Source organism: Protomyctophum parallelum (assembly GCF_964188405.1).
Source record: "Protomyctophum parallelum genome assembly, chromosome: 1".
In the NCBI taxonomy this organism is placed as follows: Eukaryota; Metazoa; Chordata; class Actinopteri; order Myctophiformes; family Myctophidae; genus Protomyctophum; species Protomyctophum parallelum.
The window spans coordinates 107,825,534-107,845,154 of NC_139697.1; the positions used below are offsets into that span (position 1 = coordinate 107,825,534).

The 19,621-nt window shown below is 42.9% G+C and overlaps 2 protein-coding genes across 2 annotated transcripts in view; both read left to right on the forward strand.

The window, feature by feature from the left end:
- wwc1 (WW and C2 domain containing 1) overlaps positions 1-2,403 on the forward strand; it is a 38,501-nt gene extending 36,098 nt beyond the window's left edge. Inside the window, exons 24-26 of the mRNA XM_083772538.1 lie at positions 486-761; positions 979-1,100; positions 2,104-2,403. Of these exons, the coding sequence (XP_083628664.1) occupies positions 486-761; positions 979-1,100; positions 2,104-2,170 (465 nt within the window). The 3' untranslated portion in view covers positions 2,171-2,403. The remainder of the gene's footprint in view (positions 1-485; positions 762-978; positions 1,101-2,103) is intronic.
- Positions 2,404-6,899: 4,496 nt separating this feature from the next.
- Positions 6,900-19,466, forward strand: LOC310856461 (NACHT, LRR and PYD domains-containing protein 3-like; the record flags this gene model as incomplete). The annotated part of the gene is made up of 11 exons (XM_083761924.1): positions 6,900-6,990; positions 8,040-8,182; positions 8,625-8,738; positions 10,366-10,476; positions 11,062-11,175; positions 11,408-11,521; positions 12,550-12,663; positions 13,295-13,408; positions 15,664-15,692; positions 15,994-17,379; positions 18,940-19,466. Exons 2-11 carry the CDS (start codon positions 8,058-8,060, stop codon positions 19,464-19,466), a joined length of 2,748 nt encoding a protein of 915 aa, XP_083618050.1. The 5' UTR covers positions 6,900-6,990; positions 8,040-8,057.
- Positions 19,467-19,621: the final 155 nt, after the last annotated feature.

The window sequence follows — 19,621 nt, forward strand, 5'->3', positions numbered from 1 at the left end:
TTCATTATATAGATATGCTACTGTTAGACAGATGTTGGGGTCTTAGCTTATGATCCTAGACTCATAGTTTCATTATATAGATATTCTACTGTTAGACAGATGTTAGGGTCTTAGCTTGCTTATGATCCTAGACTCATAGTTTCATTATATAGATATTCTACTGTTAGACAGATGTTAGGGTCTTAGCTTATGATCCTAGACTCATAGTTTCATTATATAGATATTCTACTGTTAGACAGATGTTAGGGTCTTAGCTTATGATCCTAGACTCATAGTTTCATTATATAGATATTCTACTGTTAGACAGATGTTAGGGTCTTAGCTTATGATCCTAGACTCATAGTTTCATTATGTAGATATTCTACTGTTAGACAGATGTTAGGGTCTTAGCTTGCTTATGATCCTAGATGTGATGTATCACCATGTGGTGTCCTTGCTTACTGTAAATCATTGCTAAATGCCTACATTGTAAATGGTCTCCTCAGACTCCATCCAGAGGAGGCTCAGTGGTAGGGGGGTCCCCAGGGGGTCCCTCCGGGGGTCCCGGGGCTCTAGACGGTCTCCTGAGGACCAGCCTGGATCTGGAGTTGGACCTTCAGGTCTACAGGACCAAACAGACCCGTTTGGACCAAGAGCTGCATGTTCTCAGGGACCTGAAGGAGAGCCTGGAGAGTGCCAGGACGGACGGCCTGACCCGCCTGCCTGACTGGGTCCTACACGACCAGAGGTTCAGTTTACTGCTGCAGAACACAGATAAACAGGTACTAATATATACTGTAATATAATACTGTGTGTATTATCATCCACCAGACCAGTGAAGAGCTGATCCAGGGACAGCCAGTTAACATGGTGGTGTGTGTGTGTTCAGTGAAGAGCTGATCCAGGGACAGTCAGTTAACATGGTGGTGTGTGTGTTCAGTGAAGAGCTGATCTAGGAACAGTCAGTTAACATGGTGGTGTGTGTGTTCTGTCCACCAGACCAGTGAAGAGCTGATCCAGGAACAGCGTGTAGAGAAGATGATGCGAGCAGCAGCGAAGGACGTCCACAAGATGAGAGCACAGAGCTGCAACTCTGAAGTCCCCGAGGTTCAGAACTTCAGGTAACGATCTTAACGAGGTTAATGAATAATGAGGTTAACGACCTTAACGAGGTTAATGAATAATGAGGTTAACGACCTTAACGAGGTTAATGAATAATGAGGTTAACGAGGTTAACGACCTTAACGAGGTTAACGACCTTAACGAGGTTAACGAGTTTAATGAATAATGAGGTTAACGAAGTTAACGAGGTTAATGAATAACGAGGTTAACGAGGTTAATGAATAATGAGGTTAACGACCTTAACGAGGTTAATGAATAATGAGGTTAACGAGGTTAACGACCTTAACGAGGTTAACGAGTTTAATGAATAATGAGGTTAACGAAGTTAACGAGGTTAATGAATAACGAGGTTAACGAGGTTAATGAATAATGAGGTTAACGACCTTAACGAGGTTAATGAATAATGAGGTTAACGACCTTAACGAGGTTAACGAGGTTAATGAATAATAACGACCTTAACCCTGTAAGACCCGGATATATTTTTACTTGCAAAAAAGTGATTTCAACCTTACTACTACTTTGTACTACTAGGACTTTGCAAAGGAAATTATGTTAAAAAAAATAAAAAATAAAGTTTGATGAAAATGTTATGCACATTTATATAATAATATAATAAATTATTAATTTACATTTGGGGGATATCTTTCACAATAATGAATAAAACATGTTCTAGACATTCTAATAACAAAAAAACATTTATTACAAATATTTTACTTTTATTAGGGTTCAAAACTGTTGAGTCCAGAAATGTTTAATTTGTGTGAATGTCAGCCTCTGTGGGGGGGGGGGGGTATTTCTATGCACATATCATGACCAATGGCATTTCAATGAACATCAATGATGACGTTTAGGTGAAAAAAGAACAGAAAAAAAAAAAAAAATTAAGTAATTAATTAAAATAAAAATGTTACCGAAAAGCAACACTGGGTCTTACAGGGTTAACCAGCTTAATGAGGTTAAAGTATATTTAGTATTCAGTAATTAAGTCTATTTTGTATCCAGGGAGAAGATGGCTTTCTTCACACGAGCAAAACCCAGCATCCCCAACGTGCCTTATGACCACGCCTGACTCCACCCCTCTGACTCCACCCCTCTGACTCCCCTAAAACCAGCATGCCCCAACCAGCATCAACAACACAGCCATGACGTTAAGCTGTGTGTGTGTTCAACAACACAGCCATGACGTTAAGCTGTGTGTGTGTTCAACAACACAGCCATGACGTTAAGCTGTGTGTGTGTTCAACAACACAGCCATGACGTTAAGCTGTGTGTGTTCAACAACACAGCCATGACGTTAAGCTGTGTGTGTGTTCAACAACACAGCCATGACGTTAAGCTGTGTGTGTGTGTTCAACAACACAGCCATGACGTTAAGCTGTGTGTGTTCAACAACACAGCCATGACGTTAAGCTGTGTGTGTGTTCAACAACACAGCCATGACGTTAAGCTGTGTGTGTGTTCAACAACACAGCCATGACGTTAAGCTGTGTGTGTTCAACAACACAGCCATGACGTTAAGCTGTGTGTGTGTTCAACAACACAGCCATGTAAAATAACACTGACATTGGACAATGGCTTTTGGGGGCGGGGTTTAGCGAAGAGACAGGAAACCACACTAACCATCTCCTCAACCCTGGTGTCATGAAGAATACGTAAGGCATTACGACACAGATGTGAAGTAGAAAAACAGACACAATCGTTTCTTTGTTTAATTTAGTATTGTTTCCATCTCAACGTGGCTACGGTTAGGGTTAGGGTAATGCTAGCCTAACCTTAGACTGGATTGGAACCCACCTATGTTAGGGTTAAGGTTAGCCTAAGCCTAACCGGGTTAAGGTTAAGGTTAGTGTTAGTCTCACTCTCTGTATAGTGTTTTCATGTATTCATTTAGTTTTATCTGACGTAGCCAGTCCGTTTTTAGCTCCTTTTAGACGCAACATTCCGAGACACGAGAGATGTGTGAATATTATTGAAAGACACAACAGACATATTGTTTTATTCAAATATGTTTGGTAATTGCACCTGTAAACGACAGAATGAGGCAAAATCAACACGTTGTTTTAAGTAACAACAGCTGATGTGTGTATAAATTTATATTGTGACAAAAACAGAGAAATGATTGTAGGTGAGATTGTTAGCATTTAATCATATGTACTGATGCTGGTAGTTCATTATTGTAGGTTGTAAAATTGTTATAATTGTCATTTTGTTTATCGAAGTTTTTTCTCATTTAGATTTTTCTTATTCTGTTGTATTGTGAGTGGGGATAAAGGCAAGCTGGTCTGTGTGTGTGTCCGTGCGTGTGCGTGTGTTTGTGTGTGTGTGTCCGTGTGTGTGTCCGTGCGTGTGTCCGTGTCCGTGTGTGTGTGTGTGTGTGTGTGTGTGTGTGTGTGTGCGGTGTGCGTCCGTGCGTGTGTGTGTGTGTGCACCCGTGTGTGTGTGTGTGCATGTGCGTGTGCGTGCACGCATAGATGAAACTCATGAGACGATGAAACAAAGAAATAACATGTATTTATTGCACTTTCGTGATTTGGATGTTTCTTTCTTTCTTTTTCTTTTATTTTAGATTCTGTGAAAGCTGTGAACTTGATCTGACACTGATCTGATGTACTGTAAATATTTCACCAGCACAACAAAAAATATGTTTTGTAGTTTCACAACAAATGAATAAAACAATGTATTCTCTTCCATTGTGGTGTGTGAGTCTGTGTGTGTGTGTGTGTGTGTGTGTGTGTGTGTGTGTGTGTGTGTGTGTGTGTGTGTCTGTGTCTGTGTCTGTGTCTGTGTCTGTCTGAAATCCAATAGGATTGTTTCTATAAGACAGGGTTAGTGGTCTTATAGGACCACTGTCCTTTTAGTGTTCAGAAGACAGTGGTTCTCAACCTTTTAGTGTCCTAGAAGTCTCCTAGTACCACTTCTCTCCATCATAACGACCGTATGTCGCAGATGACTTGCAAAACCTGTCATTCGTCCTTCCGTCACGCCACCATATTTGGCTGTCAATCTGCCACGCGCCGTGACACGGCATGCCACCATATATTGCCGTCAGTCTGTCACACCTTTTAGGTCATGTAGGTAGGAAGGTTTGGGACATTTCTAGACAGTCAGAGGTAGGAAGGTTTGGGACATTTCTAGACAGTCATAGAGGTAGGAAGGTTTGGGACATTTCTAGACAGTCATGTAGGTAGGAAGGTTTGGGACATTTCTAGACAGTCATGTAGGTAGGAAGGTTTGGGACATTTCTAGACAGTCATGTAGGTAGGAAGGTTTGGGACATTTCTAGACAGTCATGTAGGTAGGAAGGTTTGGGACATTTCTAGACAGTCATGTAGGTAGGAAGGTTTGGGACATTTCTAGACAGTCATGTACAGTAGGTAGTTACAGTACAGTATGTACAGTAGGCAGTTACAGTAGGTAGTAGTTTATTGATTTTCGTCGAGGTCCAGTACCTGCTCCTCAGTAGTGTTATTGATGGCCAGCCAGTAGAGTTTGTAACTAATTACAAATATCTCGGGACAAAAACATTAATTTTGGGGGAAATCAAGTTGATTGATTGAAGAGTTTAAACTTACAGTACATAACTGTGGACGACACCATAAAGCATTACACTTGTTTACAAGAGGGCCCACCATGTCCAATTCATCATAACAATTATAGACGTACAAATATACTCTATATAGCAAATATACTCTATAGCAAAAACAAAAGAAGTTGAAGCTGAAGTGTTGATATGTATTTGTTGATCAAAGAGTTGTTACTTAATTTAATGAATTTGTTGAGGTTGTTTAGGCTTCAGTATAATGAGGTATTCAAGGGAAACATTAATAATACATTTGATTTTAAATTCATGGTGGAGCCCCTTTAACAGATCTGTGATTAAATCAATTCTTCTTCATTCTCTAAGTGTGTCACTTCTGGTAAATTTAGTAATGCAGATTTTTAACAAGTCTAACTATTGAGAGCTTAACATGAAACCACATTGACCCTAGCCTAATGCATGGTGGTGTAATGAGCACATGCACCCACAGGGCGTCGCTGTTGTACCGTAAACCTCCTCAGACAGACAGAAGCAGACATTGGAGTAGGAACTGATCTGTTTAAAGTGTTTCCGTCCGGTCCTCTTTCAAACGTTGCACACCCGGATGCTGATGCTGATGTTGTTGTGGAAAAAACTTTAGCAAAGACAGTGATTTTGCTGCTCATAATAAATGATACAGTAGCAGGAATTATGTTACATATATTGAACCGAGCCGTCTTGTCTGAACGAGCGGGTTCATTTGGTTCCATTGCCAAAGTTAAAATACGTCACGTTTCTCTACAGCCATAAGAGCCATTAAAGCAGCGAAACTAAAGGACTTTTTATTTTTACCAACCGACAAACCAACCTGTTCTGAGACTGGAACAGTCTTAAGGTCAGTTTACACCTTTTTGATGAATTGAGCATGGTGGACCCTCTTGTAAACAAGTGTATAGCGGCTATACATACGCGAGTCAGAACCCAATGGTAGTAAAGTTTCTGACATGTTTAAGACTTTGGGTCGAGTGCATGCCTTTCATCCGACGGAGCATTGGTCCGAACGACAACCTACCTCCTCCCTCACCCTAACCCTAACCTCCCCCGGGGCAGACACCTAAACCTAACCGCAACCCTCTCCCGACCCGCAGCGCACCTCGGAGCATTGCTCCTTCGGAGCAATGCTCTGTCGGATGATAGTACGCCTCCCCTTTGGGTCGGCAGATAGAATGAGCTGACCCGGGGGGGGGGCTTTATGGTGTCGTCCACTCACAGTTAACAGTTTCTGTATTGAGTTGTGATTGGAATGTACTGTAATTCTGCAAACTGTTAATAAATACTATTGCTGAATCAATCAAAAAAAAAAACGTCATTCACACACACACTCACACTGATTGATTGATTGAAATATTTATTAACAGTTTGCAGAATTACAGTACATTTCAAGCACAAACTCAATACAAAGACTGTTAACTGTGAGTGGACGACCCAATTAAGCATTACACTTGGGTCCACATTGTTCAATTCATCAAAACATACATACAAATAGACACTTCTATGTAGCTCACACTCACACACACACACACACACACACACACACACACAGACACACAGAGAGACCGTTCCATTAAGGTCAGTTTACACCTCATTCACACACAGAGAGAGAGAGAGAGAGAGAGATATTCACACACAGAGAGAGACAGGGGGGTCCCCTGACCAGTGTAATGCTTTATGGAGTCGTCCACTCACAGTTAACAGTCTTTGTATTGAGTTGTGCTTGAAATGTACTTTAATTCTGCAAACTGTTAATACATACTTAATCAATAAAAAAAAACGTCATTCACACACACACACACACACACACACACACACACACACACACACACACACACACACACACACACACACACACACACACACACACACAGAGAGAGACCGTTCCATTAAGGTCAATTTACACCTCATTCACAGAGAGAGAGAGAGAGAGAGAGAGAGAGAGAGAGAGAGAGAGAGAGAGAGATTCACACAGAGAGAGAGAGAGAGAGAAAGACCATTCCATTCAGGTCAGTTTACACCAAAATACTCCACTTTATCTCTGAATGAGTCACATGTTCAGTCAGTGACTGAATGAACAGTGAATTAATTATCTATCATTTCTGAGTGTGAAATTAATACAGTATGTTCTGTCAATGAGTAGTAGCCTATGAATGATTATACTGTGTGTGTGTGTGTGTGTGTGTGTGTGTGTGTGTGTGTGTGTGCAACAAAGCAATAACTCAGGAACAAAGTCCACACAGGTGTGGTCTCCTATCAGAGTGACCTATTGTTCAGTCTCCATTTTGACTCGACGCTGAAACGCAACAACTTCATGTCTGGTAAGAGTTTTATTCATTTTGTCCACATCCTGTATGGTGTTCAATAGTTTTACACGTTATGTCCATATATGTCCAAAATCATTTCGCTCCTATGCCACCAAAAAACGCCCTACCAACGGTCATTAAGACATGCGAATACAAATACTCCTTCAAAACCGCTCTCAAAGGGCACCTACGGACGGCTGCAATTAGAAACTGCCCCTTGTAAAATCTGAATGCCCCCCACCCCTTTTTTCCACCCTCACTGTATATGTTTCTTTTCCCATTGTACCTCCTTTATGATGATTATTTCCAGTTTTTTGGCTATATAGAAGTGTATATTTGTACGTCTCTAAATGTTAGAGAGAGAATGCTCTTGTAAACAAGTGTAATGCTTTATGGTGTCCACTCACAGTTAACAGTCTTTGTATTGAGTTGTGCCTGAAATCTACTGTAATTCTGCAAACTGTTAATAATAATACTTCAATCAATGGTGTTAATGATCTTAACCCATTTAGGACTGGTTCTAAAAAGGGTTTTGGTTCCATGTGTTACACTCTCAGAGTTACAGACCCGTAAGGTCGCTTCTCGCCCTTCAGGGCGAGGCCGCTTCTCGCCCTCAGGCGTCTGGTGGTCAGTAGAGAAGTGCTGATGGAGGTCAGTAAGGGGTTAAAGTTCATAGATACTCAGATTACAGTCGGTGAGGAAAACTGACTCCATTTTGAAATGAGACTAAATGTTAATGATTGACAGATCAGGTTTAAAATGATCACATGTTCATAGTCCTGTGTGTGTGTGTGTGTGTGTGTGTGTGTGTGTGTGTGTGTGTGTGTGTGTGTGTGCGAGCGAGCGTGAGAGCAGCATGTTTCACATGACAGGTGTCATAGAGACTAAAGATGATGTGTTTGATTGACAGGTGTCATAGAGACTAAAGATGATGTGTTTGATTGACAGGTGTCATCGAGACTAAAGATGATGGGCTGTGTTTTGCGTGTCTTATGTACCAGGTCTTATTACTTCACTTAAGACCTGGAGGCGTTTGATCACAGCCCAATGTGTTTGATTGACAGGTGTCATAGAGACTAAAGATGAGTGATTCTGGGGAGAGAGAGGAGGATGGAGCTCACAGACCACAGAGAGAGGAGCGTTTGAGTGACCGGTCTAACGATCCACCTCCTGACTTCACTAATGAACCTGGACCTCCACATACACAGTATGTCAATCCTTCTATAAATATAGACACTATAACACTGACACTATAAGTTAACTGGACACGCACGCAACCACGCACGCACGCACGCACGCAGCCACGCACGCAGCCACGCACGCAGCCACGCATGCACTCAGCCACGCAGCCACGCACACACGCGCACATGCACACGCACACACACATTCACACTTACACACACACACACACACACACACACACACACACACACACACAGTATGTCATCTGTCTGTCAGATATATTATGTCGCCTTATCTACTGTATGTAACAGTTACCTTATTGTTTTACTTTCCTTATTCTATTGGTATTTTCTGCTGTTTGTCTTGTTGCTGCTATGAATCCCATTTGACTCTCTTATGTGATGTAAAAATATAGAATCTTGACAAATGCATTCACATGATTGTAGTAAACATCTTTATGATTCCAGAAGTGTCCACCACAGAGCAGAGTCTCCAACTCCCAGCCTTCTGTCTGTGAAGAGTGACAAATCTAACGATGTACGTCCTGACTTCACTAATGAACCTGGACCTCCTGATACACAGTATGTCAATCCTTCTGTACATTGATTGATTGATTGATTGATTACTTTATTGGAAATACATTAAAAAGGATTGAGTCACAAGAAAGCCGTTAGTCTTGTTTCCGTTGTGGGCCTCTTGGGGGAAGGGGAGCTACAATACAAAACAGACACAAACAAAACACCTTTTTGGGAAAGGGGGGCAGGAGACAAGAAAAACATCACAAAAAGATAACAAAACTATTCCACAATCTCCGAATGCTATATAGAGTCTGCAACTACACCTCCAAAAATCAGAGTAAGGAAGCTGCTATTTCCGTTCATGAAAATACATTATAAAATATCGTCCTTTTCTGCTAAGCAACAAGCTATATATGCTTAGATGTTTTCTATTTATATTAGGATAAATTTGCGTGACTGATTGATTGATTGAAATATGTATTAACAGTTTGCAGAATTACAGTACATTTCAAGCACAAACTCAATACAAAGACTGTTAACTGAGTGGACGACCCAATTAAGCATTACACTTGTTTACAAGAGGGTCCACCATGTTCAATTCATCAAAGACTGTAAAGACAAAATGGAAATGGGGAGGAGGCTCCACTTCCACTTTATATTTTACTCATGACATCTCCTCCGTTGCGCCAGACTGTATGACGGAATAATTTATATTTTACTCGTGATCAGAGCTTCCGTCGCTCCAGACTGTATGACGGAATAATTTATATTTTACTCGTGATCAGAGCTTCCGTCGCTCCAGACTGTACGACGTCAGTCTGGCAACACGAGACTTGAGCTGTTTTAAATTTACAATGTAGTCATTTATCAGACGCTCTTAATCCAGAGTGATTTACAGTAAGCAAGAACAACACATGGTAATACATCACATGTATTGAAATAGTATTCCAATAGAAATTATATTCCAACAACACATGGTTGTTGGAATACAACCCATACAACCCATACAACCCATACCGGGAGCAATATGGGTTGGCGCCCCAGCCTGTGTCTTCCGTGAGGAAGAAGCCCAACAAACCCACGGTGAGGCCTTTAGGAGGGCCATGCAAGCCTCAAGCGGAGCCTGCGGCACCACCAAGGGCCAGGTGGAGCCTGCGGAACCGTTGCGGCTCGAGAATCCACCATTCCTGAATAAATTGCTTGGTGCTGGGAGTCTGGTGCAACGCACAGGGCCTGACCTGGTGAGAGCAGGAGTGGACCTGGTGAGACGTAGGAGGGGCCCGGACAGGAGTCAACCCACAGAGCCTAGTCCTTCCACGCGCCAGAATTGTACCTCCCAGTCCCGGCAGAGTAGTTCAGGAGGAATGGATTGTGTGGCCCTGGTTTTTCCCTAACGGGACTGATCCAGGGTAGCTACTGGGACGTAAGTCGGGACTTGATCACCCCGGCTGGGTCACCTGAGTGAGGGGTATGATGGGAGACCCGAAACCCCGATGACCTTGGGATACATCACTGAGGATACGTCCCAGGTGCATCCATGTATGTATTTTGTTATACATGTATATGGAATACAAGTAACTGTTAGCATTTAGTAATTATTTCTAGTAGTGTTATTCACTGTCTCTGTTGTTTATGTATTATTTCTGTCTGTGTTGTTTATGTATTGTTATTTCTGTCTGTGTGATTCCAGAAGTGTCCACCAGAGAGCAGAGTCTCCAACTCCCAGCATTCTGTCTATGAAGAGTGACCGGTCTACAGAAAATCCTCCTGACTTTAATGAACCTGGACCTCCTGATACACAGTATGTCAATCCTCCTGTACAATACACACAACAATAATGTACATATATAAATGTAATTTGGCCAAGGGAAGGACAAAGATTAAAGATAACTGTAGAATCAGAATCAATCTTTATCGTCACATTTCAAGTGAGGTGGGTGAACAACTTGGCTGTGCTGCTCATCAACAGTCAATAGACATCAACAGCCACCCCTCCACCTTTTGGAGGTGGCTGGAGGTGTAAATGTGTTTAGAGATCTTTATCTCCTTTGGTAAATCATTCCATTGCACCGTTGAAGAATATTTACAATTTACAATGTTTTCATTCATCAGACACTCTTAATCCAGAGCGACTTACATTAAGCAAGAACAAAAAGAATGGCAATAGAACACATGGTAATAAATCAAATGTATTGAAATAGTATTCCAATTAGGAATAGTATTCCATAGAAATAGCAATAGCATTAAGGAATAGTATTACAATAGAAATTGTACTCCAACAACACCTGTTGTTGGACTACTATGTATATGGAATACAAGCAACTGTTAGCACTATTCTTTACTGTCTGTTGTTTATGTATTGTTATTTCTGTCTGTGTGATTCCAGGAGTCTCCACCAGAGAGCAGAGTCTCCAACTCCCAGCCTTCTGTCTGTGAAGAGTGACCGGTCTACAGAAAATCCTCCTGACTTCAGTAATGAACCTGGACCTCCTGATACACAGTATGTTAATCCTTCTATAACAAACTGGTCAGGCTACTACTTGGCCTTACTCCCAGAACCCACCTCACCCCTGCTCACTTTGATAGAACGACACATAATGATTAAGAACATTTAAACCCAAGAGGTTGTGTTCTCTCTACTTGTAGAACGACACATAATGATTAAGAATGATTAACAAAGTGACTTTGTCATTCACATGATAATTTAATAAATGTATGTTGTGTGATTCCAGAAGTGTCCACCACAGAGCAGAGTCTCCAACTCCCAGCCTTCTGTCTGTGAAGAGTGACTGGTCTTTACAACATCCTCCTAACTTCACTAATGAACCTGGACCTCCTGATACACAGTATGTCAATCCTCCTGTACATTGATTGATTGATTGATTACTTTATTGGAAATACATTCAAAAGGATTGAGTCACAAGAAAGCTGTTAGTCTTGTTTCCGTTGTGGACCTCTTGGGGGAAGGGGAGCTACAATACAAAACAGACACAAACAAAACACCTTTTTGGGAAAGGGGGGCAGGAGACAAGAAAAACATCACAAAAAGATAACAAAACTATTCCACAATCTCCGAATGCTATATAGAGTCTGTAACTACACCTCCCGAAATCCGAGTAAGGAAGCTGCTATTTCCGTTCATGAAAATACATAATACATATAATTATACATATAAAATATCGTTACAATAAGTTTTTAATTTCCTTTTCTCCTAAGCAACAAGCTATATATGCTGAGATGTTTTTATTATTTATATTAGGATACATTTGCGTGACTGTAAAGATGAAATAGAAGTGGGGAGGAGGCTCCACTTCCACTTTATATTTTACTCATGACAGCTCCTCCGTTGCTCCAGACTGTATGACGGAAGCATTTATATTTGACTCATGATCAGAGCTTCCGTTGCTCCAGACTGTACGACGGAAGCATTTATATTTTACTCATGATCAGAGCTTCCGTTGCTCCAGACTGTATGACGTCAGTCTGGCAACATGAGACTAGAGCTGTTTTAAAGGTGTTTTAAAGGAGCTTAGAGATCTTTATCTGGGAAAATCATTCCATTGCACCGTTGAAGAATATTTACATTGTAGTCATTTATCAGACGCTCTTAATCCAGAGTGATTTACAGTAAGCAAGAACAACACATGGTAATACATCAAATGTATTGAAATAGTATTCCAAGTAGGAATAGTATTCAAATAGAAGTTGTATTCCAACAACACTTGGTTGTTGGAATACAGTATACATGTATATGGAATACAAGTAACTGTTAGAATTTAGTAATTATTTCTAGTGGTATTATTCACTGTCTCTGTTGTTTATGTATTATTTCTGTCTGTGTTGTTTATGTATTGTTATTTCTGTGTGATTCCAGAAGTGTCCACCACAGAGCAGAGTCTCCAACTCCCAGCCTTCTGTCTGTGAAGAGTGACCGGTCTACAGAAAATCCTCCTGACTTTAGTAATGAACCTGGACCTCCTGATACACAGTATGTCAATCCTCCTGTACAATACACACAACAATAATGTACATATATAAACGTAACTTGGCCAAGGGAAGGACAAAGATTAAAGATAACTGTAGAATCAGAATCAATCTTTATCGTCACATTCCAAGTGAACAACTTGGCTGTGCTGCTCATCAACATTGAATCAATTCAACAGCCACCTTTTGGAGGTGTTTTAAAGGTGCTTAGAGATCTTTATCTCCTTTTGGAGGTGTTTTAAATGTGCTTAGAGATCTTTATCTCCTTTTGGAGGTGTTTTAAATGTGCTTAGAGATCTTTATCTCCTTTTGGAGGTGTTTTAAATGTGCTTAGAGATCTTTATCTCCTTTGGTAAATCATTCCATTGCACCGTTGAAGAATATTTACAATTTACAATGTTTTCATTTATCAGCCTCTCTTAATCCAGAGCGATTTACATTAAGCAAGAACAAAAAGAATGGCAATAGAACACGTGGTAATAAATCAAATGTATTGAAATAGTATTCCAATTAGGAATAGTATTCCATAGAAATAGAAATAGCATTACGGAATAGTATTACAATAGAAATTGTATTCCAACAACACTTTTTGTCGGAATACTATGTATATGTTATTTCTGTCTGTGTGATTCCAGGAGTCTCCACCAGAGAGCAGAGTCTCCAACTCCCAGCCTTCTGTCTGTGAAGAGTGACCGGTCTACAGAAAATCCTCCTGACTTCAGTAATGAACCTGGACCTCCTGATACACAGTATGTTAATCCTTCTATAACAAACTGGTCAGGCTACTACTTGGCCTTACTCCCAGAACCCACCTCACCCCTGCTCACTTTGACAGGCTGGAATGGCTTAGGGTTAACAGAGTACAGCAACTTGCAATGAGCCTGGTCTACAATTGGTCCTGCATTATACGTATCAGAAATAGGTATCGTTAGGATATGTATCATTTTATACCTATGAATATAATTAGCAGCCCAGGACATTATTTGGAAATATACAGTATAACCTCAAGATGCATTCTTTATATCTGTTTCACCCTTTGAACATTAAGATCTCCACATGCTATAGTATACAGTAGGCAGCCGGCAGGCTTCTTTTGTTTAAAGTGGGACATTTAGTACAGTAGGCTATACACATACAGGCTATATACATACAGTTCTCTTCTACTTGTATAATGAGACATAATGATAAATAATGTTTAATAAAAGTGGTATAGTTTATATAGTTTATACTCTATATTGCTGTTTGTCTTGTTGCTGCAGTATGCATATATATATATATATATATAGTTATAGTTATAGTACCTAAACTCTGCATCTAAGTGACAATAAATGGTAAATGGGGCATTTTTCATAGCACTTTTATTTAAAGCGCTTCACATAGATTGTGTATTACATTCACCCATTCACACACCCATTCACGCACGCACACACACACACACACACACACACACACCCCCCACCTTTACATAGATTGTGCATTACATTCACCCATTCACGCACGCACACACACACACACACACACACACACACACACACACACACACACACACAACACACACACACACACACACACACACACACACACACACACACACACTCCACCTTTACATAGATTGTGCATTACATTCACCCATTCACGCACGCACACACACACACACACACACACACACACACACACACACACACTAAGGCTGTCCCCAAACATTCAAGGTTCGAATGTTCGCTCGTTAGGGTTGGCACTCGAATCTTAATTAATGGGTTTGAACCATTCGTTTTTTTTTTTTTTTTTTTTTTTATAAAAATAAATATTATTATTTTTTTTATTTTTTATTAACTCGAAAATATATCTCGGCGAGAATGTGATATGAGCATGTCAAAAAAAGTAAGTTTCTAGTGCATTCCTGTCTATGTCTATCTCCTTGTGCTCCAAAATCCCCTATGCACATTAATTTGGTGATGGCCTGCACTCCCTGCAGCCAATCAGCAACAAACACACACACACACACACACACACACACACACACGAGTCGTTTTGTTTGTGAGGGAACTGGAAAGCGGCTGTGCAGCAGCAGTGCACTAAACTACATACATACATGTGTCCAGCTTGTTTATGTTTGGTTTCCAACTTTCCATCAATTCTGTGTATAATTCGACTGCGTTGCGCGGCGGCGCGGCCGATCTACAAGCTCACAACGCGTCGTGCTGCGCCGCATTGTGAGCTTGTAGATCTGCTCTAATTCTGCAGTGCACGCCTGCACGACACTGCGCTGCTCAGAGGGGGAAAACAGGGGGCCCCACGACAGGACGGCCGGGCGTCGTGTGTGTGTCAGTGTGTGTGTGTGTGTGTGTGTGTGTGTACACACCCCAGCACGATCGCACAATTTGAGAAAAAGGTTAGTTCTCTCTCTCTCTCTCTCGCTGCGCTGTAGGCTACGTGTTGCGCTTCCATCGACAGAACCGAAAGTGCTATACTGTACTTCTCCAGTACAGCAGTGCAGAACCGAGAGAGAGTGAGACATTGGATGTAAACTGCGCAGCTAAGAGCGGGGGAGGCGCGCTGTGCGCTCTGATCGAGACGGTTATTTCTTTAATTAATTAGAAACAAATGGTCCGAATGTTCACTCGGAAATTCCTGCCGAAGTTCGAGTCCTAAAATAAGGGCTAGGGTACAGCCTTAACACACACACACACACACACACACACACACACACACCCCACCTTTACATAGATTGTGCATTACATTCACCCATTTCTGGGTTTAATAGGACTATAGTCAATTATAATAATGAAATCTCCGCTTGTCAAAACATCGTGAAAATATTAATAATATCATAAAACAACTTTGGTTGAAAAATAAAACAGAAATTGTCCTTTAACCCAAAATGTTGAGTTCTCTTCTACTTGTATAATGAGACATAATGATAAATAATGTTAAATAAAAGTGGTTTGGTTTTATATTATTAAACTATCTATTATCTATTATTGTATTGTCTTTATCTCCACAGAGAGACATTCAGAAACACACCTGGACACAGTAAGACTGGACACATTTTACACTCATTAATATTTTATATCAATTAATGAAATTTTAAATAGCAGCAGACATCATCAGATTAAATATCCATGTTGTGTTCCTGTATCAATGTACAAATACTGATGATAAAAACAAATGATCCAATTATTATTTATTTTTGCCAATTTTCTTCTTTTGTTTCCTTTTACAAATTGTAGATTTTATGGAGGATATTTAATACATAGTTTTAATATTTTTGTCCAATGTAAAGTTGTAAATGAAGCATAATGTTTAACATGTATTAATTGTCTCCTCATATCAGATGTCCGTCTGCCGGAGTATGTAAAGGTCTATAAGGTCACTGTGGACGGTCTTGATCATGTGGCATACGTCACTGAAGAGCCCTCCTCCCTCTCCGACATCTACACAGACCTCCACCTATCAGTGGGAGGGAGTGAAGGGGTTAATCAGCAACATGAGGTGTGGCAGCTTGAGACCGCCTCCAGCATGAAGACCCTCTATGACGTCATAATCAAGTGCCGTGCCATCTTTAAGACCCTCCTCCCTGGCAGAGACACGCCCAGCGGCAGAGTTCTGACCATTGGCATCGCTGGCATCGGAAAGACATTCTCTGTGCGTAAGTTCGCTCTGGACTGGGCGAGAGGTTTGGAGAACCAAGACATCAATCTCTTGGTTCTCTTCGCATTCCGGGAGCTGAACTTGGTCCGAGATGAGCAGCACAGTCTTCTCTCACTGATCCATGTTTTCCATCCAACGTTAGAGAAGCTCACAGCAGAGCAGCTCGCTGCCTGGAAAGTTGGCTTCATCTTCGATGGTCTCGATGAAAGCAGGTTTCCGCTGAAATTCCAGAACATTGACGTTGATTCCAACGCCTTCGACAACAATGACGTCGTCTCTGATGTCACGGTGACATCATCGGTGGGCCTGCTGCTGACGAACCTCATCAAGAGGAATCTGCTCCCCTCGGCTCTCCTCTGGATAACCACCAGACCTGCAGCAGCCTATCAGATCCCTCCTGAATGCGTTGACATGGTGACAGAAATACGAGGGTTCACAGACCCCCAGAAGGAGGAGTTCTTCAGGAAGATGTTCAGTGATGATGAGGAGCTGGCCAGCACCATCATCTCACACGTGAAGACATCAAAGAGCATCCACATCATGTGTCACATCCCAGTCTTCTGTTGGATGACCGCTACCGTTGTGGAGGACCTGGTGAAGACAGGCAAGACAGGACAGCTGCCCAAGAGCCTGACCGGGATGTTCAGCCACTTCATATCGATCATGATAAAAAGGATGATGACGATGTATGGCGAGACTGACAGGGATGTTCTTCTGATGCTGTGCCTGCTGGCGTTTAAACATCTGAAGAAAGGCAGCATCACGTTCTACCAAGAAGACCTGGAAGAGTGTGGTCTCGATGTGAACCACGCCGCGCTGTACTCGGGAGTGTGCACAGAGATCTTCAAAGAAGAGACCGTTCGATCTCAGAGGAAGATCTACAGCTTTGTTCATCTGAGCATCCAGGAGTTCCTGGCTGCAGTCTACCTGATGCACTGTTTCACACAGAAGAACATGAAGGTACTGAAGACATTCCTGGGAGGAGAAGAAGAAGAAGGAGAAGAAGAAGAAGACGAAGAAGACGAAGAAGACGTCTTCCTGCAGAGAGCCATGGAAGAATCCCTGAAGAGTATGGAAGGAGGAGGAGGAGGAGGAGGAGAAGAAGAAGAAGAAGACGTCATCCTGCAGAGAGCCATGGAAGGAGGAGGAGGAGGAGGAGGAGGAGGAGGAGGAGGAGGAGGAGGAGAAGAAGAAGAAGAAGACGTCATCCTGCAGAGAGCCATGGAAGGAGGAGGAGGAGGAGGAGGAGGAGGAGAAGAAGAAGAAGAAGACGTCATCCTGCAGAGAGCCATGGAAGGAGGAGGAGGAGGAGGAGGAGGAGAAGAAGAAGACGTCATCCTGCAGAGAGCCATGGAAGGAGGAGGAGGAGGAGGAGGAGGAGAAGAAGAAGACGTCATCCTGCAGAGAGCCATGGAAGGAGGAGGAGGAGGAGGAGAAGAAGAAGACGTCATCCTGCAGAGAGCCATGGAAGGAGGAGGAGGAGGAGGAGGAGGAGAAGAAGAAGACGTCATCCTGCAGAGAGCCATGGAAGGAGGAGGAGGAGGAGGAGGAGGAGGAGGAGGAGGAGAAGAAGACGTCATCCTGCAGAGAGCCATGGAAGGAGGAGGAGGAGGAGGAGGAGGAGAAGAAGAAGACGTCATCCTGCAGAGAGCCATGGAAGGAGGAGGAGGAGGAGGAGGAGGAGGAGGAGGAGGAGAAGAAGACGTCATCCTGCAGAGAGCCATGGAAGGAGGAGGAGGAGGAGGAGGAGGAGAAGAAGAAGACGTCATCCTGCAGAGAGCCATGGAAGGAGGAGGAGGAGGAGGAGGAGGAGGAGGAGGAGAAGAAGAAGACGTCATCCTGCAGAGAGCCATGGAAGGAGGAGGAGGAGGAGGAGGAGGAGAAGAAGAAGACGTCATCCTGCAGAGAGCCATGGAAGGAGGAGGAGGAGGAGGAGAAGAAGAAGACGTCATCCTGCAGAGAGCCATGGAAGGAGGAGGAGGAGGAGGAGGAGGAGAAGAAGAAGACGTCATCCTGCAGAGAGCCATGGAAGGAGGAGGAGGAGGAGGAGGAGGAGGAGGAGGAGGAGGAGAAGAAGAAGACGTCATCCTGCAGAGAGCCATGGAAGGAGGAGGAGGAGGAGGAGAAGAAGAAGACGTCATCCTGCAGAGAGCCATGGAAGGAGGAGGAGGAGGAGGAGGAGGAGGAGAAGAAGAAGACGTCATCCTGCAGAGAGCCATGGAAGGAGGAGGAGGAGGAGGAGGAGGAGGAGAAGAAGACGTCATCCTGCAGAGAGCCATGGAAGGAGGAGGAGGAGGAGGAGGAGGAGGAGAAGAAGAAGACGTCATCCTGCAGAGAGCCATGGAAGGAGGAGGAGGAGGAGGAGGAGGAGGAGAAGAAGAAGACGTCATCCTGCAGAGAGCCATGGAAGGAGGAGGAGGAGGAGGAGGAGGAGGAGAAGAAGAAGACGTCATCCTGCAGAGAGCCATGGAAGGAGGAGGAGGAGGAGGAGGAGGAGAAGAAGAAGACGTCATCCTGCAGAGAGCCATGGAAGAATCCCTGAAGTGTATGGGAGGAGGAGGAGGAGGAGGAGGAGGAGGAGGAGGAGAAGAAGATTCCATTGAAGAAACCCTGAAGAGTATGAATGAAGAAATGACCCTGGACGACTTCCTGCAGAGAGCCTTTCAAAAAGCCCTGAAGAGTGAGAACGGCCACCTGGACCTCTTTGTCCGCTTCCTTCATGGCCTCTCGCTGGAGTCCAACCAGAGTCTGTTAGGAGGCCTGCTGGGTCACACAGAGAACAGTCCAGAGAGCATCCAGAGAGTCATCAACAACCTGAAGGAGATGAAAATGGAAGATGCGAGTCTCTCTCCTGACAGATTCATCAACATCTTCCACTGTCTGATGGAGATGAACGACCTCTCAGTACATCAGGAGATCCAACAGTACCTGAAGTCAGCGGACAGATCAAAGACAGAACTGTCTGAGAGCCAGTGTTCAGCTCTGGCGTTCATACTGATGACGTCAGACGAGGAGGAGGAGTTTGACCTGCAACAATACAACACACCACCATGGGGGAAATCCAGACTACTCCCAGCTGTGAGGAACAGCAGAAAGGCTCGGTTAGTAGTCATGTGGATAGAAAACCTGTTAGAATCAATCTACCATCACACCTAATTACTATAATAATAATCGGGTCTCAAAGTGTGTGTGTGTGTGTGTGTGTGTGTGTGTGTGTGTGTGTGTGTGTGTGTGTGTGTGTGTGTGTGTGTGTGTGTGTGTGTGTGTGTGTGTGTGTGTGTGTGTGTGTGTGTGTGTGTGTGTGTGTAAAA